General features: G+C 45.2%; 1 protein-coding gene and 1 long non-coding RNA gene across 2 annotated transcripts; one reads left to right on the top strand and one right to left on the bottom strand.

Annotated features, from left to right (window-relative positions):
• Window positions 1-458: 458 nt before the first annotated feature.
• LOC122235435 lies at window positions 459-20561 on the top strand. The gene is made up of 3 exons (XR_006213513.1): window positions 459-578; window positions 16937-17935; window positions 20288-20561. It is a non-coding gene; the product is annotated as an uncharacterized LOC122235435 (long non-coding RNA).
• GLOD5 (glyoxalase domain containing 5) lies at window positions 3519-10641 on the bottom strand. The gene is made up of 4 exons (XM_007084966.3): window positions 10579-10641; window positions 6902-7039; window positions 4952-5107; window positions 3519-3644 (listed from the first exon to the last, which is right to left on the bottom strand). Exons 1-4 carry the CDS (start codon window positions 10639-10641, stop codon window positions 3519-3521), a joined length of 483 nt encoding a protein of 160 aa, XP_007085028.1.
• Window positions 20562-21033: the final 472 nt, after the last annotated feature.

Genomic DNA, 21033 nt, shown 5'->3' with positions numbered 1-21033 from the left:
TTGAGGTAAGTTTGGGGAGGAAATGAAAGGCTATAATACAGAGTAATTATTCCTCAAATAGAAACTTAAAAATGTTTATTTATTTTGAGAGTGAGAGAGCGCATGTGGGAGGGACAGAGAGAGGGAGAGAGAGAATCCCAAGCAGGCTCTGTCTGTGCTGTCAGTAGAGAACTCCATGCGGGGCTCCATCCCATGGACTGTGACATCATGACCTGAGCCGAAATCAAGAGTCAGGTGCTTAATCAACAGAGCCACCCAGGTGCCCCTCAAAGAGACATTTTATTTTATTAAAATTTTTTAATGTTTATTTATTTAAATTTTTTATGTTTTTATTTTATTTTTGAGAGACAGGAGAGAACATGAGCAGGGGAGGGGCAGAGAGAGAGGGAGACACAGGATCTGAAGCAGGCTCCAGGATCTGAGCTGTTGGCACAGAGCCCGACACAGGGCTTGAACCCACGAATTGTGACATCATGACCTGAGCCAAAGTCAGACATTTAACAGACTGAGCCACCCAGGCGCCCCTCAGAGAGACATCTTAAACAAGAGGGTTTGAAAATCTTAATGTCTCTACGTAGGTAAGCATGAGCCACGTATGCTTCCTTTTTTCTATGCAAGAATGTTGATATATGTGCTTAATCATCACAGACTTGTCAGGAGACCTAGAAAGGCAGATAGTATTCTAAAAATAGCATTGAACTGGAAGTCAGGAGACTGTTGTCTCCAAAGTCCAGGACTGGAATTCCCTTGTACTTGAACTCCTTTGATTAACTAAATGCACTATGCTTTCCCTCACCAGGGCCATCCTGGGACATTGTTTCACTGCCTCTTTATCTATGTAACTCCTGTGCATCCTTCCTAGGTCAGCTCACACTTGACCTTTGCAGAGCTGCTCCCGAACCTGGATTGGGTGCATCTTGTAGCTTGAGCATGCTGTTCTCACAATACTGATTAGACTGTGTGTTAATTTCTTTCTTATTGGACACCATTGCCCACTAGCCTGGCTATGAGCTCCTTGAGTACAGTTACCACGTTCTGTTTACTTTTACATGACCCGCACCAAGTAAGTGCCTGGCACATGGTCAGTGCCCTAAACATTTGTAGAGAATGCCAACTTCTCTGGTCATTAGTTTACTCATCTGTGAGTGGGTTCCTGACTTCTAGGAAGACTCCTACTAACAAAATTTATTGTTCTAGATTCTTCTACTGTTGTGATTCATCTGGCTATCATCTATTACTAGGAGAAATGTGTGATATCTATATTATGCTGAAAATCTGTATTAGAATTTATGTTATCTTAATACGTATTTAATTGCCAAAATAAATAGTAAAAAATTAAAAACAGGCAGGAAGCCTGCTACAGCTTTTGGCAAAGCCTTTCACATGCTGAAACTCACATCCTTACACATCCTCTCTTTCGTTTGGGGGGCTCTTTGGGGGTTCACTCATAGGGTCTGGCTGAACCACCAGCTGGGAACTGTTTAGAGACTAGAGTCCACAAGACTAGAGGCTTGCTCACATCAAAAGACTGTCATACATGCTCCTTTATCCATCACTCATTCATTCAGGACGCTGTACTCTTTCCTTTTCCTCACTGCCTGCCTCATTTGCTGGGTAATCCTTGTTTCAGAACTCTAAATGTCTTTGGACCTCTTCTCTAGTTGACAGTTTCTCTTTTGGTGAACTTATCCAGTCTCTGTCTTCAGAGTATCTCCATTATCTAACCACCTTTTATCACCTCCCCTGCCGGCACCGGCACCACTTGCCTGGACCACTATAGTAGCCTCCCCCTCACAGTCCCCTGTTCCTGCCCTCGTACCTACAGCCTATTTTCTTCACAGCAGCCAGAGGGAGCCTGTTAAATCCTGTCAGATCATGGCCCTCCTCTGCTTATGACCCTTCCGTGGCTCCCCTGTCACTCAGAGTAAAAGCCAGAGTTCTCTCCGTGGCCCATGATACCCTACACAATCTGTCTCCCACCCCGTGTCTGACCTCACCTCCTGCTGCTCCCTGCTCCACTCACTGCTCACTTTGCACTGGCCTCACTGTTCCTCACGCACCAGGCACGTTCATGCTTCAGGGCCTTTGCATTGCCTGTTCTCTCTGCTTGTTATGCTCTTCCTCCAGCTATTGGTGCACCTCCTTCCCTCATCTTGGATCTGCATGCAAATGGCTTCTCAGTGAAGTTTCCCCCACCATCCTATTACACGTTAGAAACTGCCCCAGCAATTTTTATCTGCATTCCCTCTTTTCCATGTTGTCTTTTGCTCCAAAGTATTTATCATCCTCTAATATACTTCATATTTCCCTTACTGTTTTTTTTAAGTAGGCCTCATGCCCAGCATGGAGCCCAACGTGGGGCTTGAAATCACAACCCTGAGATTAAGACCTGAGCTGAGATCAAGAGTCTCAGAGGCTTAACCAACTGAGCCACCCAGGCAGCCCTTCTTTACTTTTTTTTTTTAAGTGTATTTATTTTGAGAGAGAGAGAATGCACACGAGTGGTGGGAGGGGCAGAGAGAGGGGGAGAGAGAATCCCAACAGGGTCTGTGCTGTCAGCATGAGCCCGTTGTGGGGCTCAATCTCCTGAGCCCTGAGATCATGACCTAAGCCAAAGTCAAGAGTTGGACATTAACCAACTGAGCCACCCAGGTGCCCCATATTTTCCTTACTTAATTTTATTTATTTTGTCTCTTCTACTAGAATGACAACTCCCCAAATCTAGGTATGCTTATCCTTTTTGTTCAACACTGTCTCCCCAATGTCTGGAACAGGGCCAAGCACAGAGTGGGTGCTCAATATGTGTTTATTAGTTGATTGAATGGATAGTGTTGGGAGGGGGAGGCAGAAACAGATGAAATTTGTCCCGGTCCTGTCTACTCTGTCAAGAGCTGAGCCTCAGTTAAGATGAATCTGGACCTACCAGATCCAAAGGTAGACAGCACCACATACCCTGGGGGTGAGATCAGGTAGGGCATTCCAGGAGGAGGTAGTATCACTTGGGGTGGTCCTTGAAGGTTCCATGGGACTCACAGAGATCTTGAGGTTCAGTGAAGCCTATGGGGTGGAGGACACAGGAAGCAGCACTTGGAAGGGATGAGGTGAATTCAAAAAGGATGGGAAAGGATGGGCTCACTAACAAGGACAGTCTGTCAGGGGCCCTGAATCCCAAGGGGATGACCCTGGATTTGGTCCTCAGAGATGTCATACCCTGGTCACTGACCCCCAAACAGCTCAGAGACCTCACACCCTGGACAAACATTCATACATAGCACTGAGACAATAATAATGAAGAGCTCATATTAATCGAGAGGTTGTTAATTTATTAGGGGAGCCTTGGATGGAGAACATTCAGACATGTAATTTTGGTCCCAAACCCAACTCAGGTCCCCCCAGTAGGAAGAATGAAGTGCCGAAGTCCTCAGTCCTTGGAGATCTCTGGGCTTGGGTGAGAGTTTGCGGGCAGAAAGGGAGAGGGAGACATCACAGGGAACAGAATGGCAGAGGGCCAGCCTCAATCATGAGGAGATATAGTTGGACACCTCAATCAGGTTTCTGTCAGGGTCTCGGAAGTAGATGGACATAATGGGTCCTTTGACCCCTGTTCTGGGGACTGGACCCTCCTCAATGGGGACATCACAAACCTGAAGTGGGAGGGGAAGACAAAAATCATTCATCACAGTCCATGTATGAGACCAAAATTCAATTCTTAGAAGACCCCTGATATCTTTCTGACTTCATCTCCTTCCATTCTCCCCTCCCTCACTCTGCTCTGGCCAATTACCAGCTGTGTGGCCTCGATCATGGTACCTAACTGCTCTGTACCTCAATTTCCTAACCTGTAAAATGGGGATGATAAAATGGTGCCTAGTATTATCTAGTAAGTGGCAGAGCCAGAATTCAAACCCAGGTAGTCTGGGCAAAAGCCCATATTCTTAGCCCCTATGCTTTCCCCCACTTTATTTCCAAACCAGACTTTTTCACTGATATTTTCCAAAGAAAGAATATATGCAAGACCTTATTCTGTGTTCCCCAAAAGGAGAACCAATGCTTCCTTTACATTAAACCAATTTAAGTGTTAGAAAGACACCAAATTAAATATTCCCTCTTCAATCCTATTTCAATCCTCTTTTTCCTTTTTTTAAGTGTTTATTTTTGAGAGAGAGAGAGAAAGAGAATGAGTGGGGGAAGGGCAGAGAGAGAGGGAAACACAGAAGCAGGTTCCAGACTCTGAGCTGTCAGCACAGAGCCCAACACGGGGTTTGAACTCACAAACTGTGAGATCATGACCTGAGCTGAAGTTGGATGCTTAACCAACTGAGCCATCCAAACGCCCTGTTTGTTTGTTTGTTTGTTTGTTTGTTTGTTTTTCTTATTAAGTAATCTCTACACCCAGTGTGCGGCTTGAACTCAGGACCCCAAGGTCAAGAGTTGCATACTCTTCCTACCAAGCTAGCCAGGTAGGTGCCCCCTATTTCAATCCTTCTGATTCTATCAAGAAGAAAGTCTCTGGTGGATGCTACCAAGTCCTTAGCACCTCCCCAACCATTTGCCAAATCTCCCTTTGTAACATCAGGCCCAGAGGGTTCAGAGAAAGGAAGTGGATAGAATCTAATGACTGGTGTTTTTATAGCTGTTTTTGCAGTTAACTTCCTTTGTGTCAAGATATAATGGTCTGTTGGTGTACTTGGTTGAACATTTGCTTTTTACATAAATGCGTTTATGTAAAAAGAATTTAGGTTTGTATTCTTTACAAGAGGGATGTAAATGTATTTGTTTACATGAAAAAATGATGTCAGGAAAAAGAATGAGCAAACGGTTGTATACAGGCATGATATGGATATGACAAAACCTGTTATGTCTGAAGTTTGAGGAACACCCAGCTGGGTCATGCATTCTGTTTTCAACATACCAGCAGCAGCTTCTCAAAAAGAATGGATGTCCAACTCACCTTGAGGTGCTGGACCATTTCCTCCAAAGGTACCTCTGTGATCAGACATATGTCCAGGGAGCCAGGAACTGGGTGAGCAGCTTTGGGTTCAAATTCCTTTCCCACCTCATGGAGGTTAAATTTCTGGTCTCCAAAACACAATGCTTTCTGGTCGCCCTATTTGGGAAGGAAGAACAACTGAGAACAACCTCCAAGGTTAAAAAAAAAAAAAAAAGGTAAAATGGGGCTTTTAATTAAAAACAACCTCCCTGGGGCACCTGGGAGGCTCAGTAAGTTAAGCGTCTGATTGTTGATTTTGGCTCAGGTCATGATCTCGCAGTTTTTGAGTTCGAGCCCCACCTGGGGCTCTGAGCTGACAACACTCAACCTGCTTGGGATTCTCTGTCTCCCTCTCTCTGCCCCTCCCCTGCTTGCTCTCTATCTCTCTATCTTAAAAATAGAAAAAAAAAAATTGTGCGGTGCCTGGGTGGCTCAGTTGGTTTTAGCATCCACCTTGGGCTCAGGTCATGATCTAGCAGTTTGTGAGTTCGAGCCCCATGTCAGGCTCGCTGCTGTCAGTACAGAGCCTGCTTCAGACCCTCTGTCCCCTTCTCTTTCTGCCCCTCCTCTACTTGTTCTCTCTCTCTCTCTCTCTCTCTCTCTCTCTCTCTCTCAAAAATAAATTAATAAACTTAATATTTTAAAAATTTTAGGGGCACCTGGGTGGCTCAGTCAGTTGAGCGTCTGACTTCAGCTCAGGTCATGATCTCATGGTTCGTGGGTTCCTGCCCTGCATATAGCTCTGTGCTGTCAGTGTGTATCCCACTTCAGATCCTCTGCCCCCCCCCCCCTCAAAAATGAATAAACATTTTTTTTTAAAAACTGAACTCTCTACATCCAACATGGGGCTCAAACTCACAACCCTGAGATTAAGAGTCTCAAGCTCTACTGACTGAGCCAGCCAGGAGACCCATATATCTAAGAATGTTTTACTCTACACTCACCTTGATTAATAGTTTGGCTGGACATAGAATTCTAAGTTGAAATTTTCCCCTCAGAACCTTGAAATTTGGAGTGCCTAAGTGGCTCAGTTGGTTAAGCATCCAACTCTTGATTTTGGCTCAGGTCATGATCTCACGCCTCGTAAGTTTGAGCCCCATGTCAGGCTCTGTACTGACAGTGTGGAGCCTGCTTGGGATTCTCTCTCTCTGCCTCTGCCCTGCTCGCACATGATCTCTCTCTCTATCAAAATAAAGTTAAAAAAAAATCTTGAAATTGTTCTATTGTCTTCTGGTCTCTGATGTGACTCATGGGCAATCTGGTATCTGCATATTTCTTTTCCCTTTGTAGTTGAACTACTTTTCTTTTTTTTAATATAGTTTTAATTTTTTAAAATATTTATTGAGAGAGAGAGAGAGCAAGAGTGAGCACACAAGCAGGGGAGGCACAGAGAGAAGGAGAGAGAATCTCAAGTAGGCTCCACACAATCAGTGCAGAGCCCGATGCAGGGCCCGAACTCATGAACTGTGAGATCGTGACTTAAACTGAGATCAACAGTTGGACGCTTAACCGATTGAGCCATCTAGGTGCCCCTAACTACTTTTATTTTTAACTTCTTTGAAAGCTCTTACCATATTCATTTCCACTTTGATGTTCTGTAACTTCCCAAGAACATATCTAAGTGTCAATGTGCTGGATACTCAGTTAACCCTTTCCACACAAAGACTGGAAAGTTCTCTTGCATTACTTTTATGGCAATTTCCTCCCTACCTTTTTCTCCATTCTGTCTCTGGAAGTTCCACTATTTAGAATTTGGAATCTCCTACATTGATCCTTTGCATTTTTCTCACAGATTTCCTCTGAGGTTGTTTGGTTTTTTTTTTTTTTTTTTTTTTTTGAGGGGAAGGGGGCTGAAAAATATTATAATCAAATTCTACTTCACTTGCAATTTGCATATGGGAAAGTGATTACCTTGAAAGTTGTGACTTCCATGCCCAGGATCTTGGAATAAAACATTATGGTGTCTTTGATACTCTTTACTGTCATCACAATGTGGTCCAGTCTGTGGATAAGACATGGGGAAGGAGTCTGACTGCTGTTCCTCCATGACTTAAAAAAAAAATTCAAAAGAGATCACATTGCCACTGGTCACACCCAAATTTCCTGTTTCCTTCCCAGCTCCCCTCATCTCCACAATGACTATACTTCCTCCTCAACCCCATTTCCAGGGAAAAGTCCTGGGAAAAAACTTGAGGAGAGTCTTATCACCCATGTGTAGATTCACAAGAGTCTGCCATGATCATTCTCTACTGTTTTCTTATTCTCTTTCCCCTTCCAGAGGGCTAGAGATGAAGTTTAGGGAAGTGGAGACCAAGACAAAACCCTCTCTTGTTGTCCCCAAGCTGGAATTCATATCTTTTGCAAGGAATGACAGGACACAGAGGAGCCCCAACCCCTAAAAGTACAAGCTCTCTGTTGGCCAGTTTTACTCAGTACCCTTTTTTCTCACTCCTCAGCTATGCCAGGACTGGAAGGGAGCATCTCAGATGAAATAAATGTTTCTAGGCATGTGTATTTCCAGACTCACCTTGATACCTAGTGGGAGGGCACACCTCCCCCCTTCTTACTTCCTGCCCTCAGCATACTTCCCACCTGATCTTTCTCTTGATTTGCATTCTTTAGTAATTTGTACATTTACACTACATGTGCTACAGGATTATAAGGTGCCTGTGGTCTGGCACTATAGCACAATATAGTAGTTAATAGAACAGATTTGGGGAGCCAGACTGATGTTTAATTAATCTTGCTGTGCCTTGGTTTCCCCTTCTGTAAAATGTACGTGATTTTATATATATATATATATATATATATATATATATATATATACACACACACACATATATATACAATATATATTATGTATATATATTGTATATATATACATATATACAAATATATATATGTTGTATATATATATACATATATATACAATTTTTTTAATGTTCACATAAAATGTTTAATGTTTTAATGTTCACAATAATCATATATATATGTTTTTAATGTTCACAATAATCTTATAAGATTATTGTGAACATTAAAAAAATTGTATTTTTTTCCATACTGCCTGTGGTGAAATCATATTGTAAGTGTACATTATTCTTAGAAACTTTGTTACAAATACATTTAAAGACTGAATTTTTGATGAACCCATGCTGTATTATATCAAGTTAGTATTTAAGCCTTTCTGCATAGGATTTACTAGGTTACTAGGGATGAGGTGAAGGATGCTTTACATCCCTAAAATCATCTCTTGTCATGTACATAAGTACAAATCTAAGCAAATGCCCAGAATAATTTATTTAAAAATGAAAGTCCATTATGTTTCTCTATACAAATATACACACAGTGAGCTCCTACAGTCAGATTTCAAGAAATATTCATACTCCCCCAAGTCAGTGTTTCCACAGCGTGGTTCAAGAAGTATCTATATTAAAATTTCCCGGGATACTGTTGAAACTGCAGTTCTTTGAGCCTCATCCCAGACCTACTGAATGACTTACTTGAGCAGGAATCTATTTTTCAGGATCTATAGGTGATATTTATTTATACTAAAACTTAAAAAATCTTTCTGAAAAGATAGGTTCAGAATTAAATGTGGTCTACTATATCCTCTAGTCATTATTTTCTACGGTGAAATTAAGGGAATAAAGATCAGTAAGTAAAAAAAAAAAAAAAAAAAAATTGTATTTTTAAGGGCTTAGAACAATGCCTGACACATAGCAACTGCTATAAAAGTCAACGCTGATGATGATGTTGTCATGGTCATCTTGTTAAATTTCAGATTCCCTTCCATGGCCCTTAGTCTCTACAGCCCCATCCATTTCTTTTGAACTCCAAGCTACATTGTCTTTTGCCTGTTCTCATAAGGGCAATCTTTGTATCTTTGGCCTCAGGGCCTTATGCATATCTAATGCATATGCTATTATCTGTCTCTAGGACTAGAATATAAGTTACATAAGGGTAGAGATTTCTCTCTGTTTTGTTCCCCACTGTGTCCCAAACAACTAGCAGATGTTCAGTAATATCTGTTAAATTAGTGGATATCTACTACAACAATTAGGCCCAGCGCCTAGCACAAAGTCTGACTTCTACTCCACTCTACTCTACTCTACTCTACTCCATTCCATTCCATTTTACCCTATACTATTATATTCATTCCATTCCACTGCGTTCCATTCTATTCAAACCATTACATTTTAAACAATTGATTTCACTGAGCCCCAACTTTAAAAAATGCTGTGCTGTTGTATTTTCATGAGTGGAAGAGGTGTTAGCAATGTTGCTGAGTTTTACTGTCCTGGTGGATACAGAGGATCCACAGGGACACAGAAGCAGTATAATGAGAAAATGACTGGCATTTGGGCTCCATTGAAAATAAAGTAGAATGCTAAAAACCTTTTAATGTCTGTAGGGTCTGTAATAGCACCCCCTTCTCATTTCTGATATTGGTAATTTATTTTTTTTTCTGTTAAAAATTTGAGAGAAAACAGACATTACTAATATTTTATTAATCTGTTCAAAGAATGAATTTATGACCTTGTCAATTTTCTCCAATGTATGTCTGCTTTCTATTTTACCAGTTTCTGCTCTTTATAATTCCTTCCTTCCACTTTCATAAACGTAAATTTGCTGTTCCTTTTCTAGCTTCTTGATAAGGAAGCTCGGATCGTTGGTTTTCAGTTTTCCTCATCTCTGCATTTAGAACTGTAGATTACCCACTAAGCACAGCTTTAGCCATAACCCCCAATTTTGGCAGTCTATTGGAAATCAACTCAACCCATTCCTCCCATTTTCAGTGCCTGCCAGCTCACACTCACTCCCCAGATTCTGGTTTGCAGAGAAGGAACTCCATCCTCACAAATTCAAGGATGAGCAGGGCTGGTTCTCTTAAGGACCCAGAAGAAGGCCAGTATGGTTTAGAATCCAAGAGTGAGGCATGAGTAGTAGGTGGAGAAGGCAAGGGCCAGATAGTTCAGGGTTGTTGAGGCGAGGTGAGGGAAGCTGGTTTATAAAAAGATCATCAGGACATAGTAATCATATAAGGCTTACTCTTTGCCAAGCCCTGTTCTAAGCACTACATGAAATGTAATCCATCTTATTCCCCACAGCAAATCTCTCTATATAATAGAGTGCCCAGAACACGATGTCCTCCCTCCTGCCTCCTCTTCTTCTACAGAATCCTCTACAAGGTCTCCTTCAGGGTGTCATGGGCCCCTGGAATTCTCCTGGCAAAGTTCAAAGTCAGTGCCCTGTTTTCTGGCCCCTTCCCACACTGCCCCATCTTGATGTTTCTGGCCAAACTGGCTCCCTGGAGCCACCATGAGGGAGCAAAGCAGTCATCCCTCAGCTCAGGGCCACTTGCGCAGACGTGTTGCAGTCTGACTGAGTTAGAACAGGGCCTTTCCATGTCCCTCTGCTGCCCTCTGCTTGTCTTTGAAAGAGGAAGAGAGAGGAGGACCGGGAAAATGGATGTCCACACTTCAGGATAGCCCACAGAGAAAGGAAACAGGTTACCAGGCCTGGGCTAGGCAATCCCCAGCCTTGGGGCAAACTCCTATGCTCCAGGCCCCTGGGATCACCCTACTCACCTGCTTCTCCAAAGTCCTGCCCCACATCCTGGCTGGCAGCCTGGAGGGCAGACGGCACAGCATGGCAGGCTAGGTGTCTTTGCCCTGGAGCCTCCAGACAACCCTTTGGCTCAGTGCCTAGAGATCAAGGGGCAGAAATGGGAGGGCCCCAGGCTGAGGACTGCTGGTAGTAACAGAGGTCGGCAGTACAAGAACTCTGATGTAAAACTCAGGGCCGTGAAAGTAAAAGCTTAAGGTGTGACTTGGTCAGCTCAGGCCACCATAACAAAGCACCACAGACTGGGGGGCTTAAACAACAGAAATTAGTTTTCTCACAGTTCTGGAGGCCCAAAGTCTGTGATCAGGTGCTAGCAGGATCACATTATGGTAACATCTCTTCCTGGCTTGAAGAGGACCACCTTCTCTCTGTGTCCTCACATGGTGGAGAGAAAGAGCAGGCTCTGGTTTCTTATAAGGGCATCAATCCCATCATGAGGACCCCACCCTCATGACCTCATCTAACCCTAAACACCCCCCAAAGGCTTCACCTCTGAATACCATGACACTGGGGGTTAGGGCTTCAACATAAGGATTTGGGGGAACACAAACATTCGGTCCATAACAAGGTGTATGTGTAAGGGATTGCTTTGTAATCACACAGAAAAATCACCCATCCCAAGTATGGTGGGGGGATCTTTATTCTAGGGTGCGAGACCTCTGGTCTCCTTAGGCTTGTGTCCCCAGAATATGAGACCCCTGATCTATTTGGGAGTCAGAGTTTGTGTCCAGGGTGTGAAGTTAAAAGCTATCTGGGTTAAGATATGACCACTCTGGCTTATGGGTCTGTTTCTGAGCCGAGATCTCTAAGCTGTTAAGTGCTCTGTGTCCCAGGGTGCAATGTTTCTGAATTCTTTCAGGGTGTGAACTCTCAGGTTTTCCCCATCCCCAGTCATCCCTTACCATGCCCTCTCCCAACACTGCTGAGAGGGAACATTCATCAGTCCCACTGTTGTTTACCTTACCCTGAACTGAGTTCCCTGTGTGTGTGGGTGGTGGTGGTGGTGGTTTATGTGTCTAGCTCCTGGGGCATGGGGCATGTGAGTTTGAGATTTTCCTAGGCACACCCCAGATATACCCCCCCACACACACACACAAGTTCTCTGTGCTATGCTTATTGACTTTAGCATATGATTTTCCCTTTATAATACATGAATATAGGTTTGCATAAAAAGTTTCAACAGTACATCAGTATATGGACTACAAGGACATCCTCCAGTCTCCAAAAATTACCACTGAGGACAGTTGCTGGTGTTTCCTTACACTGGCACACACGCGTCACCATAACCAGCCCCCACCTGCTTTTCTTTGTCAACAGCCTGTCCTGTGGAAGGCACACACTGGTCTCACTCATTCTGTCTCACACCCAGCGGGTGCTCTGTGGTAGAATATGAACCCCCAGCATTCATGTCACTCTGTGAAAGTCATTGGCTATATTATAGGTGGACATTTACAAGGTTGTCCCAATTGTTGGCTCCTACCAGCCTTGTGCACACAGCTCTGAAAATGTGCGTGCATGTTAGAGTTAGAAGTGGAATTGAGGGGTCAGAGGGTTCATTCATTCACCAAACACCTAATGAGTGCGTTCTGTGTACTGACTGCTGCTCTAGGTGCTGCGGTGACATTAAAGAACTAGATGGACAAATGTCCTTGCCCATATGGAGCTGACATTCTAGTTGGGGAGGAAGAGGGTGTAAAATGTTGATTTCCATAAATGTTTCACAAGATCCTGGAAGGTTTTACTCCCATTAATGGTGCCTTTACTGGCTTCCTCTCCACTACTCCCTGTGGGCTGGAGTCTGTGGCGGGAGGCTGGCTGTCTTGGTCTTTGCTCTCTACAAAATCTGCAGGGTCTGGGGCTGGGATGGTCTATTTGGGGATGTGGATATATATATGTGTGTGGTTGGGGAGGAGGCTATGGGAATTGAATGGTCCACTGGAGAGAGTGAGGGGAAATAGGAATAGAAGAGGTCACTTGGTGGTGTGGGCCGGAGCTAGGGACACAATGATCCACTGAATTAGGTATGAACATCCACTCTCAGGTCACATCCACAGAGGGTGTGGGGAGTAGCAATGCTGAGGAATCCAGTACTGTCTTAGAATATACCATCGTGTGGACACCCTTCAGGTCACAGAGATAGTGGTGTGCATAATTCTGGAGTCACACAGAGTGGAGTGTGAACAGTCGTGGAGCCACATAGATAGGGGTGTGGCCACCACATGAGGTAGTATACTCTAGGGGGTGGACAGCCTTGGGTTACTCAGATGGGGGTCTGGGCAATCCAGAAGTCACACACCGTAGGGAGTGGTTACTCCTTGAATCATACACACTGAAGACTGCACACTCTTGAGGTCATGCAGAGTGGGTAGTAGACACTTCTGGGGTCAGATTGACTACCATGTTGACACTATAGTAGTCAAACAAAGTGGGAAGCAGATGGTCCTGGGGTCAAACAGATTTGCATATGGACACTTCTGGGGTCACACATGCTAGGGAGTAGACACTCCTGAGTCACCCAGACTGGCTAATAGACATTCACAGGGTCACACATGCCAGGGTGTGGACATTCCAGGGGTCAGATAGCAGAGTGGATTGTGGAGATTTTGGGGTCATTCAGACTGGGATGTGGGCACTCCTGGACTCAGCCTAAGGTATAGACGACTATGAGGTAAGAATGAATGGGTGTGGACAGACATGATGTCACAAAGATGGGGGTTTGAACATTCCTGGAGTCACTCATGCTGGAGTGTGGACAGACATAGGGTCACTCAAGAGGTGTGAACACTCCAAGGGCTCTGTTACACACACTGGAGAGTGGAAATCTCTGGGGTCACACAGGGGGAGTTTGGGACTCTTTAAGTTAAAAACACTGGGAAATGGAGACTCCTAAAAGCACACATATTGTGGATTGGGCATTCTTTGTGTTACATAGATTGGGATGTGAACATCTACGGTGTTATACAGACTGAGGAGTAGACACTCCTGGGATTGTAGTGACTGAGGTAGGGACAGTTACCTGGTCAAATAAATGATGTGTTGGCACCCCTCAGGTCAGAAACTGAGGTGCAGACACTCCTGTGGTGACACAGAGTGATTGATGGATACTCCCTGGTATAGACTTAGGAGTGGACACTGCTGAGGTCAGACTATAGTGTGGATGGCCATGGGATCACACAAACCAGGATGTGAATTGTCTTGGGGTCACACAGACTGGGTGTGGACATCCCTGCAGTCACGCAAATGGATATTTGGACACTAATGGGGTCACACGGAAAGGAGAGCAGACTGTCATGGAATCACACATGCTGGGGACTTAACACTTCTGGAGTCACTCACATGAGGGTTTGAATACTCACTGTCATAGACTAAGGTGTGGACACTTTCGGTGTCACACAACTTGGGAGGTGGGCACTCCTGGGATTACACATACTGGTGTATGGACACAACTGTGGTCACACAGGTTGAGTTTTGGACACTGCTGGAGTTACACACACTGGGATGGGGACACCTCTGGCATCACACACACGGGTATGCACGTTCATGATGTCACACAGAATGAGAGGACGCTCCTGGGGTCACACAGATTGGGGAGGGAATGATGCTAGAGGTGTGCATTTGTTGACCCTGATTAAGGGGAGAAAGTTTAGTAGGAGTGCCTGAGTGGCTCAGTTGGTTGAATGTCTGACTTCGGCTCAGGTCAGGATCTCACAGTTCTTGGGTTCAAACCATGCATCAGGCTGTGCTGACAGCTCAGAGCCTGGAGCCTGCTTTGGATTCTGTGTCCCTCTCTCTCTCAGCCCCTCTTCTGCTAGCACTCTGTCTCTAAAACCTGAATAAATGTTGGAAAAAAAGTTTTAGGGGCGACTGGGTGGCTCAGTCAGTTGGGCAACCGACTTTGGCTCAGGTCACGATCTCACGGTTCATTAGTTCCAGCCCCGCATCAAGCTCTGTGCTGACAGTCTGCTTCGGATTCTGTCTCCTTCTCTCTGTGCCCCTCCTCCGCTCGCACACTCTCTCTCAAAAACAAATCAACATTAAAAAAATTTGTTTTCAAAAGAAGAGAAAGATTAAGGTGGCTGGGTGGCTCAGTCGGTTGAGCGTCCGACTTCGGCTTGGGTCATGATCTCACGGTTCATGAGTTCGAGCCCCATGTCGGGCTCTGTGCTGACAGCTCAGAGCCTGGAGCTCAGATTGTGTGTCTCCCTCTCTCTCTGCTCCTAACCCACTTGCATTCTGTCTCTGTCTCTCTCAAAAATAAATAAACATTAAAAAAGTAAAAAATAATAAAAAGAGGAGAAAGTTTGAATACCACCTGTTAAAAGTACTTAAACAAGGAGGCCATTAGACTGAGGTGGCTCTGATGCCTTCGTAGCCTCAGTAAAGCAAACCAAAACCTAAGCCAGAACTTGTATCCAAGAAATCGAAATTTAAGAACAACCAATTACAAATAGCCAAGTAGGCTTTCCCCATAAGAGCAACCACTTCAGCTATAACCAATCAAATAATCTCCCTTTGCTTCCAGTTTGTCCCATAAAAGACTTGCACCTGGCTCCTGTCCACTTCCTAACCACTTCCGGTTTGGCTCTGCCTAGTTCCAATTGACTTCTGCTCCAATAAAGTCCTGAAAATTTAAATGTGCCTCATCTTATCTTTTAACACACCTGAGCCATGCACAGGACAAGCTCTAGAATGTGGGCCTCACTATTAATTGCCTTGGAAGACCCCAAAGACAGACTCTTTTCAGGGGTGTTGTGGATGCCTGAGGAAGAGAAATATCTATAATCTGTTGCTTGGAAGGTCTGCAGTGCCTATGACCTAGAGTTTCTCATTTCTCTTCAGAGTTGATCTTACTCAGTTTCCTTACCTGTGAAAGGGGGATCATTTGTGTCCCATCTCCTTTGCCAAGACAGTTTTAGGGTGAAGTTCTTAAGCTGAAACTTTTTTTTAACATTTATTTATTTTTGAGAGACAGAGAGAGGCAGAGACAGATCTCTGAGAGACAGAGATCCCCAGATCATGAGCGGGGGAGGGGCAGAGAGAGAGATACACACTCACACAGAACCCGAAGCAGGCCCCAAGCTCCGAGCTGTCAGCACAGAGCCCAATGCAGGGCTCAAACCCATGAACCGTGAGATCATGACCCGAGCTGAAGTCGGAAGCTTAACCCACTGAGCCACCCAGGTGCCCTGAAACCACTTTGTAAAATAAAGCACCAGACCTAGGACTCTTCCTAAAATTCAAGGCAGTGAGCTGGCAGGTCAAGGTGGTATGGGGCAAGGAGCTGGGAGAGTGGACACCTAGTTTGTAATCATGGATCTGTGTCACCTTGAGCAAGTCACATGCCTGTACTGATCCTCAAGTTTCTTGGAGATAGTGCCCATCTGACAGCGTGTCACAGTGACAGCTGGTTGTCCCCAAATGTTATGCTTCATCTGCCCAAATGTTGAGTTGTTGCAAATCGCTGCCTAACCAGAAATTACATGACATTTCCCCCACACACACCCCCTTGCACCTGGGTGGGGCTATGTGACCAGTCCTCCCAAATGACTTGAGCTAAAATGATGTGTGTCCTTCAGAAACAGCGGTGCTCTCTCCATTTGCTCTTGGTCCATCTTTTGGTGGTCTACAGCTCCAGCAGAGAGTGAAACCACTGACATTGTGGCATTGGTCCATTATTGAAGAATGAATTCCTGCATACACGTGTAGTGTCGTGTGGATCAAATCCTCTGCAGAAATGGGCTCTGTAAGCTGAGGACCTCATGGGCAGGGAAATACTCTCCCAGGAGGGCCTCCTGGCTTCTAGGAGCTGGTCTTCCTTCTTTTACAGCAGGCAGAGCTCTGGCCAGGGTGAAGGGGCTGGGAAGACATCACCTGCACCTCCAAGCTGGCACTGGCTCCACTGCAGGGGGCCCTGGATGTGGAGCCCTGTTCTTCAGAGATCTACAGGAGAATGAGGCTCTGTCGCTCTGTGGCTTGGCGTGGCTTTATTTTTATTTTTTTAATTTAGTTTTTATTTTTTCAAAATGTTTATTTATTTATTTATTTTGAGAGACTGAGAGAGGGCATGAGCAGGGGAGGGGCGGCGAGAATCCCAACGCGGGCTCGATCCCCATGAACCATGAGATCGTGACCTGAACTGAAATCAAGAGTTGGACGCTTAACCGACTGAACCACCCAAGTGCCCCGTTGGCGTGGCTTTAATAAGGGGCTTCAGGGTACATCAAGGGTTGGTATAATTCACCTACTCCTTTCCGTAGATGGATTAAAGATAGCTCTGATTTCACTAAATGTCTCCAATAGAGGATTTCTTTTTCTCCTTAGGTTGTGGCACCTGCTGCTGAGTGACTGAGACCCAACATGCTTCCTCCCTGCTCACCACTCGTCCAAGCACTTCTCCCAGGACAAAGCCCCAGAAGAACCAGTGGGGCAGCAGCCAGGGCTTCCCAACCATGGCCACGTTCAGCGCCATTTGATGTTCCTACAAACATAGGCCCGTGCAATGTGCTGCGGCAGTGTTTGCTTAGGAAGTATACTTTTACCCCCAAGGAAAATGCTTGCCTTTCCACCAGGTCCAGTTTGTGAGGACTTCAGGGAAGACATTTAAACCACATAGGCTCTGTGGCTCAGTTTCCTTGTTCGTAAAAATGGTGTGCTATGACCTAACCTGGCTGTCCCAAAAGGTAGTTAAGAGATTATGTGGAAAGGGTCTTTCTCAGGCATTCTTCCCCCTGTAATGAACAGAAAGCTCTGCCAGAGTGCCTTCCAGTGAGAGGGGTTTATTTTTTCCCATTACCAGGAAATTTGAGATTGACAGTCTCAGGTTCAATAATATTGTAAGAGGAGTCAAAGTTTCCTTCACTTTTCATCACGACCATCTTTAAGCCTGCTGGCTTTTTTCTTCATGTTTCTTGCCTCATGGTCCCAAAATGGCTGCTGTACTTCTAGATGTCACATCTGCATCCAATGCAGGAAAAAGAGATCAGAACAAAGGCTTTCTCCTAATGAGGCATTGTCTTTTTATTTGGTGTGGACAGCCCTCCCTATAGAATATCCCTTATATCTCATTAGCCAAAACTGCACCAGATTCCCTCCACAGTTTGTCACTATCCAAAGGAAGCAAAATTGCTATGACTGGTTTAAACCAATCATAATCCATCCCCTTGGTCCAGGGGAGGGACTTATGCTCCTTAAGAACAGGGGACCTCCACTTACCACCTGAAGAAATTGGGGATGGAGTAGTGGAAAGGGAGGGGATGGGGGTAAGGATTATAGGGAGGCAGTGGAAAACATTGGCTATAGAACCACAGAACTGGAGGCAAGGTGAGTTGAGTTCTAGCCCTTGCTTTGCATTGGAGCTGCTGTGTGGTTTGTGTTCTGTCCCTTGCCCTCTCTGGGCCTGTTGCTTCTTTGGTACAGAAGGAGTTGAGCTCAGTGGTCTCAAAATACACTCTAAATGTTGGCGGCCCTGTGGCCTTGACCTGGACATGGGGTCTAGGCTGTGGAACCTAGCAACATGACAGGGAAGGCCCACTGAGTCTTGAAGGGGGGAGGTCCAAAGGCTACTTGACTCAAGTCTCCTACCAATGGCTGGGGGCAAAAATCTCTCTTCCCTCTGTGATCAAGGTCATTTTAGTTGTCTTTGAAGTTACTCTGAGTGTTTACAAGGGACTCCTTGTAAGACAGAGCAGGGGCCCACATCTAGGTCCAGTTTCTAGTCTTAGCTCTGTTGCTGATGTCATTCTGGGTGAATATGAACAGATTCCTGCCCCCCCCCGTGCCTCAGTTTCCCCCATTTGTTCAATGAGGAGGTTAGATAAAATGGTCCCTGCTGGACTTGATAGTCCTAAACTCCTGAGGCTGAGTGGATTTAAGAAGGACAGAAGGGATGGGGCACCTGGGTGGCTCAGTCAGTTAAGCCTCTGACTCTTGATCTTGACCTCGAAGTTTGTGAGTTTGAGTCCGGAGTTGGGCTCTGTGCCGAGCATGCCGAGCCTGCTTAGGATTCTGTCTCTCCTTCTCTCTTACCCTTCCCTGCTTGTTCTCTCTCTCTCTTTCAAATAAACTTAAAAAAAAATTTTTTTTTAAAAAAAAAAGGACAGAAGGGAAAGGTGAGGTCGCTGCTGGAAGCAGCTGCTGGCGTTCCTTGGCTTATGGCTGCATCACACCAGTGTCCACCTCTTATAAAGACAGTTGTGGTTATATTTAGGGCCCACCCATACAATCAAAATAATCTCCCCGTCTCCAGACCCTTAACTCCTTTTTCTTTTTTTTTTTTGCCACCAAGTGAACATTCACAGATTCCAGGGATTAAGAGCTGGATACCATTATTCAGTGGTGGGTACCAGAAAGGAGTCCTCGGGGAGGTGACATCGCAGTTGAAATCTGAAGGATAAGGAGTTAACTGAGCAGAAGAAAAAGAGACAGCATATGCCAGCAGGAGGAACAGCATGTGTAAAGCACTTGGAGATGAGAACTAACAGTAGCATCATGGGGGAAACTGAGCAGTTTAGGACAGCGAGCCCTACATCGATGGGCAGTTGCTGAGGGTGCTGAACTGAGGCTTATGGCATACAAGCCTTCTCCACCCAGCTCCTTTCTAGGCCCCCGGGGCCTGGCAAGGTTCTGGGTGGAGCCTGCTCAAACCTCAGCACCACCCCGGCTTCCCGAGGCCCAGGCACTAGTCCAGTCAGGCAGAGGGAAGATAGGGAAAAAGGCAGCCTGACAATGTGCCCGTGGTTCGCAGGCCACACGGCTCCCTAAGTCGTGCCTAATGGACAGGCTGCGGGCTCACCTGTGCCTGAGAAGTGCAGGCTCTTGCCAGGCCTGAAGACATGGGCAGCCAGCTCCAACTCACTCACTCACTCAGGAAGGCAGGCCTCTGGGCCAGTGTGTCCCCACTGGCACAGGTCAGCGTGCACTGACAATGGCTAAGAGCCTGGTTGGGCAATGTTTGGGCAGGCTGGGCTGGGATTGCAGTTCTGTTGCTCACTGGCGGGATGGCCTTTGGCCTCTCTGGAACAAGGGTTGAGCCCACCTGAAGCCACTTCCTCTTTTGTGAGTTCGTCCATTCTCTTATTGGTCAAGCTGGTTCAAGTTGGTTTCTGTTACTTGCAGACAAAAGCATCTCAACCGATAAAGGTTTTTCATGATTTTTTTTTTTTTTTACTTAGGGAATTATGAAAGATTTAAATGTAGAGGATGTTGTAATGAAGCCTGTAGCTGAGGTTCAGCAGTTTGTTACATTTTGCATCTAGTGCCAGGCAGCGTGACTCATCCACCCCAAAGATGCCCACATCCTAATCCCCAGAACCTGGGATTATGTTAGGTTACACTGCAAAGGAGAATTAAGGTTGATAATCAGATGACTTTAAGATAAGGCAGTTGTCCTAGATTATCCGGTGGAACCAATATACTCACAAGTATCCTTAAAAGTAGAAGAGGGGGGCACCTGGGTGGATCAGTGGGTTAAGCATCCGACTTCAACTCAGGTCACAATCTGCCAATTTGTGAGTTCAAGCCCCATGTTGGACTCTGTATTGACAGCCCAGAGCCTTAAGCCTCCTTCAGATTCTGTGCCCCCCCCTTCTCTCTGCCCCCTCCCCTGCTCATGCTCTGTCCCTCTCTCTCTCTCTCTCTCTCAAAAATAAATAAAACATTAATTTTTTTTTAAAGCGGGAGAAGAAGACAGGAGGGATGTGATGTGAGAAGAACCCAACTACAGTTGCTACCTTAGAAGATAGAAGAAGAAGGCCATGATCCAAGGGAGGTGGGGGCCTCTCAAAGCTGGAAAAGGCAAGAAAAGTTTACCCCGGAGCCTCTAGAAGGGAACCCAGACCTGCTAACAACTTGATTGGAGCCCAGTGGGACCCATGCCAGACTTCTGGCTTCCAGAACTGGAAGGCAGTAATTGGTGTTGTTTTGAGCCACTATGTTTGTGGCAATTTGTTATAGCGGCAAAAGGAAACTAATACAACAGCCATTTATTTTTCTTCTGTTACTTTATTTTTTAACATTTATTTTTATTTTTGAGAGAGAGAGACAGATACAGAGCATGAGCAGGGGAGGGGCAGAGAGAGAGGAAGACACAGAATCCGAAGCAGGCTCCAAGCTCCAAGCTGTCAGCACAGAGCCTGCTGCAAGATTCAAACCCACAAACCATGAGATCATGACCTGAGCCCAAGTCGGATGCTTAACCAACTGAGCCACCCAGGTGCCCCTCTTCTGTTTAATTGAACAAAAACTCAACACCTTTCACTTAAACCAACATGTGTAGTGCAAGCCCATTAATATAAATTGCTTTTGTTTCTTTCTCTCTTTCTGACTCTCCATGTACCAATCTTGCCTCCTTGTACATGGGCAGAAGGAACATCATAAGAAAAATGGTTATTTCTTGGTATTAGGATTTAGTGATTTTTTAA

Source organism: Panthera tigris, chromosome X (assembly GCF_018350195.1).
Source record: "Panthera tigris isolate Pti1 chromosome X, P.tigris_Pti1_mat1.1, whole genome shotgun sequence".
Classification (NCBI taxonomy): Eukaryota; Metazoa; Chordata; class Mammalia; order Carnivora; family Felidae; genus Panthera; species Panthera tigris.
The sequence above is the reverse complement of the archived record's forward strand: the minus strand, read 5'-3'. Positions and strand labels throughout refer to the sequence as shown.

Excerpts from the sequence above, each read along its gene's own strand:
- GLOD5 (XM_007084966.3), bottom strand. The coding sequence starts at position 10,641 with ATGCTGTGCCGTCTGCCCTCCAGGCTGCCAGCCAGGATGTGGGGCAGG. Across the intron at positions 7,040-10,578 it reads GCAGGACTTTGGAGAAGCAG|TCATGGAGGAACAGCAGTCA; the intron begins GTGAGTAGGGTG and ends TTTTTTTTTAAG. Across the intron at positions 3,645-4,951 it reads AAATGGTCCAGCACCTCAAG|GTTTGTGATGTCCCCATTGA; the intron begins GTGAGTTGGACA and ends CTCCCACTTCAG.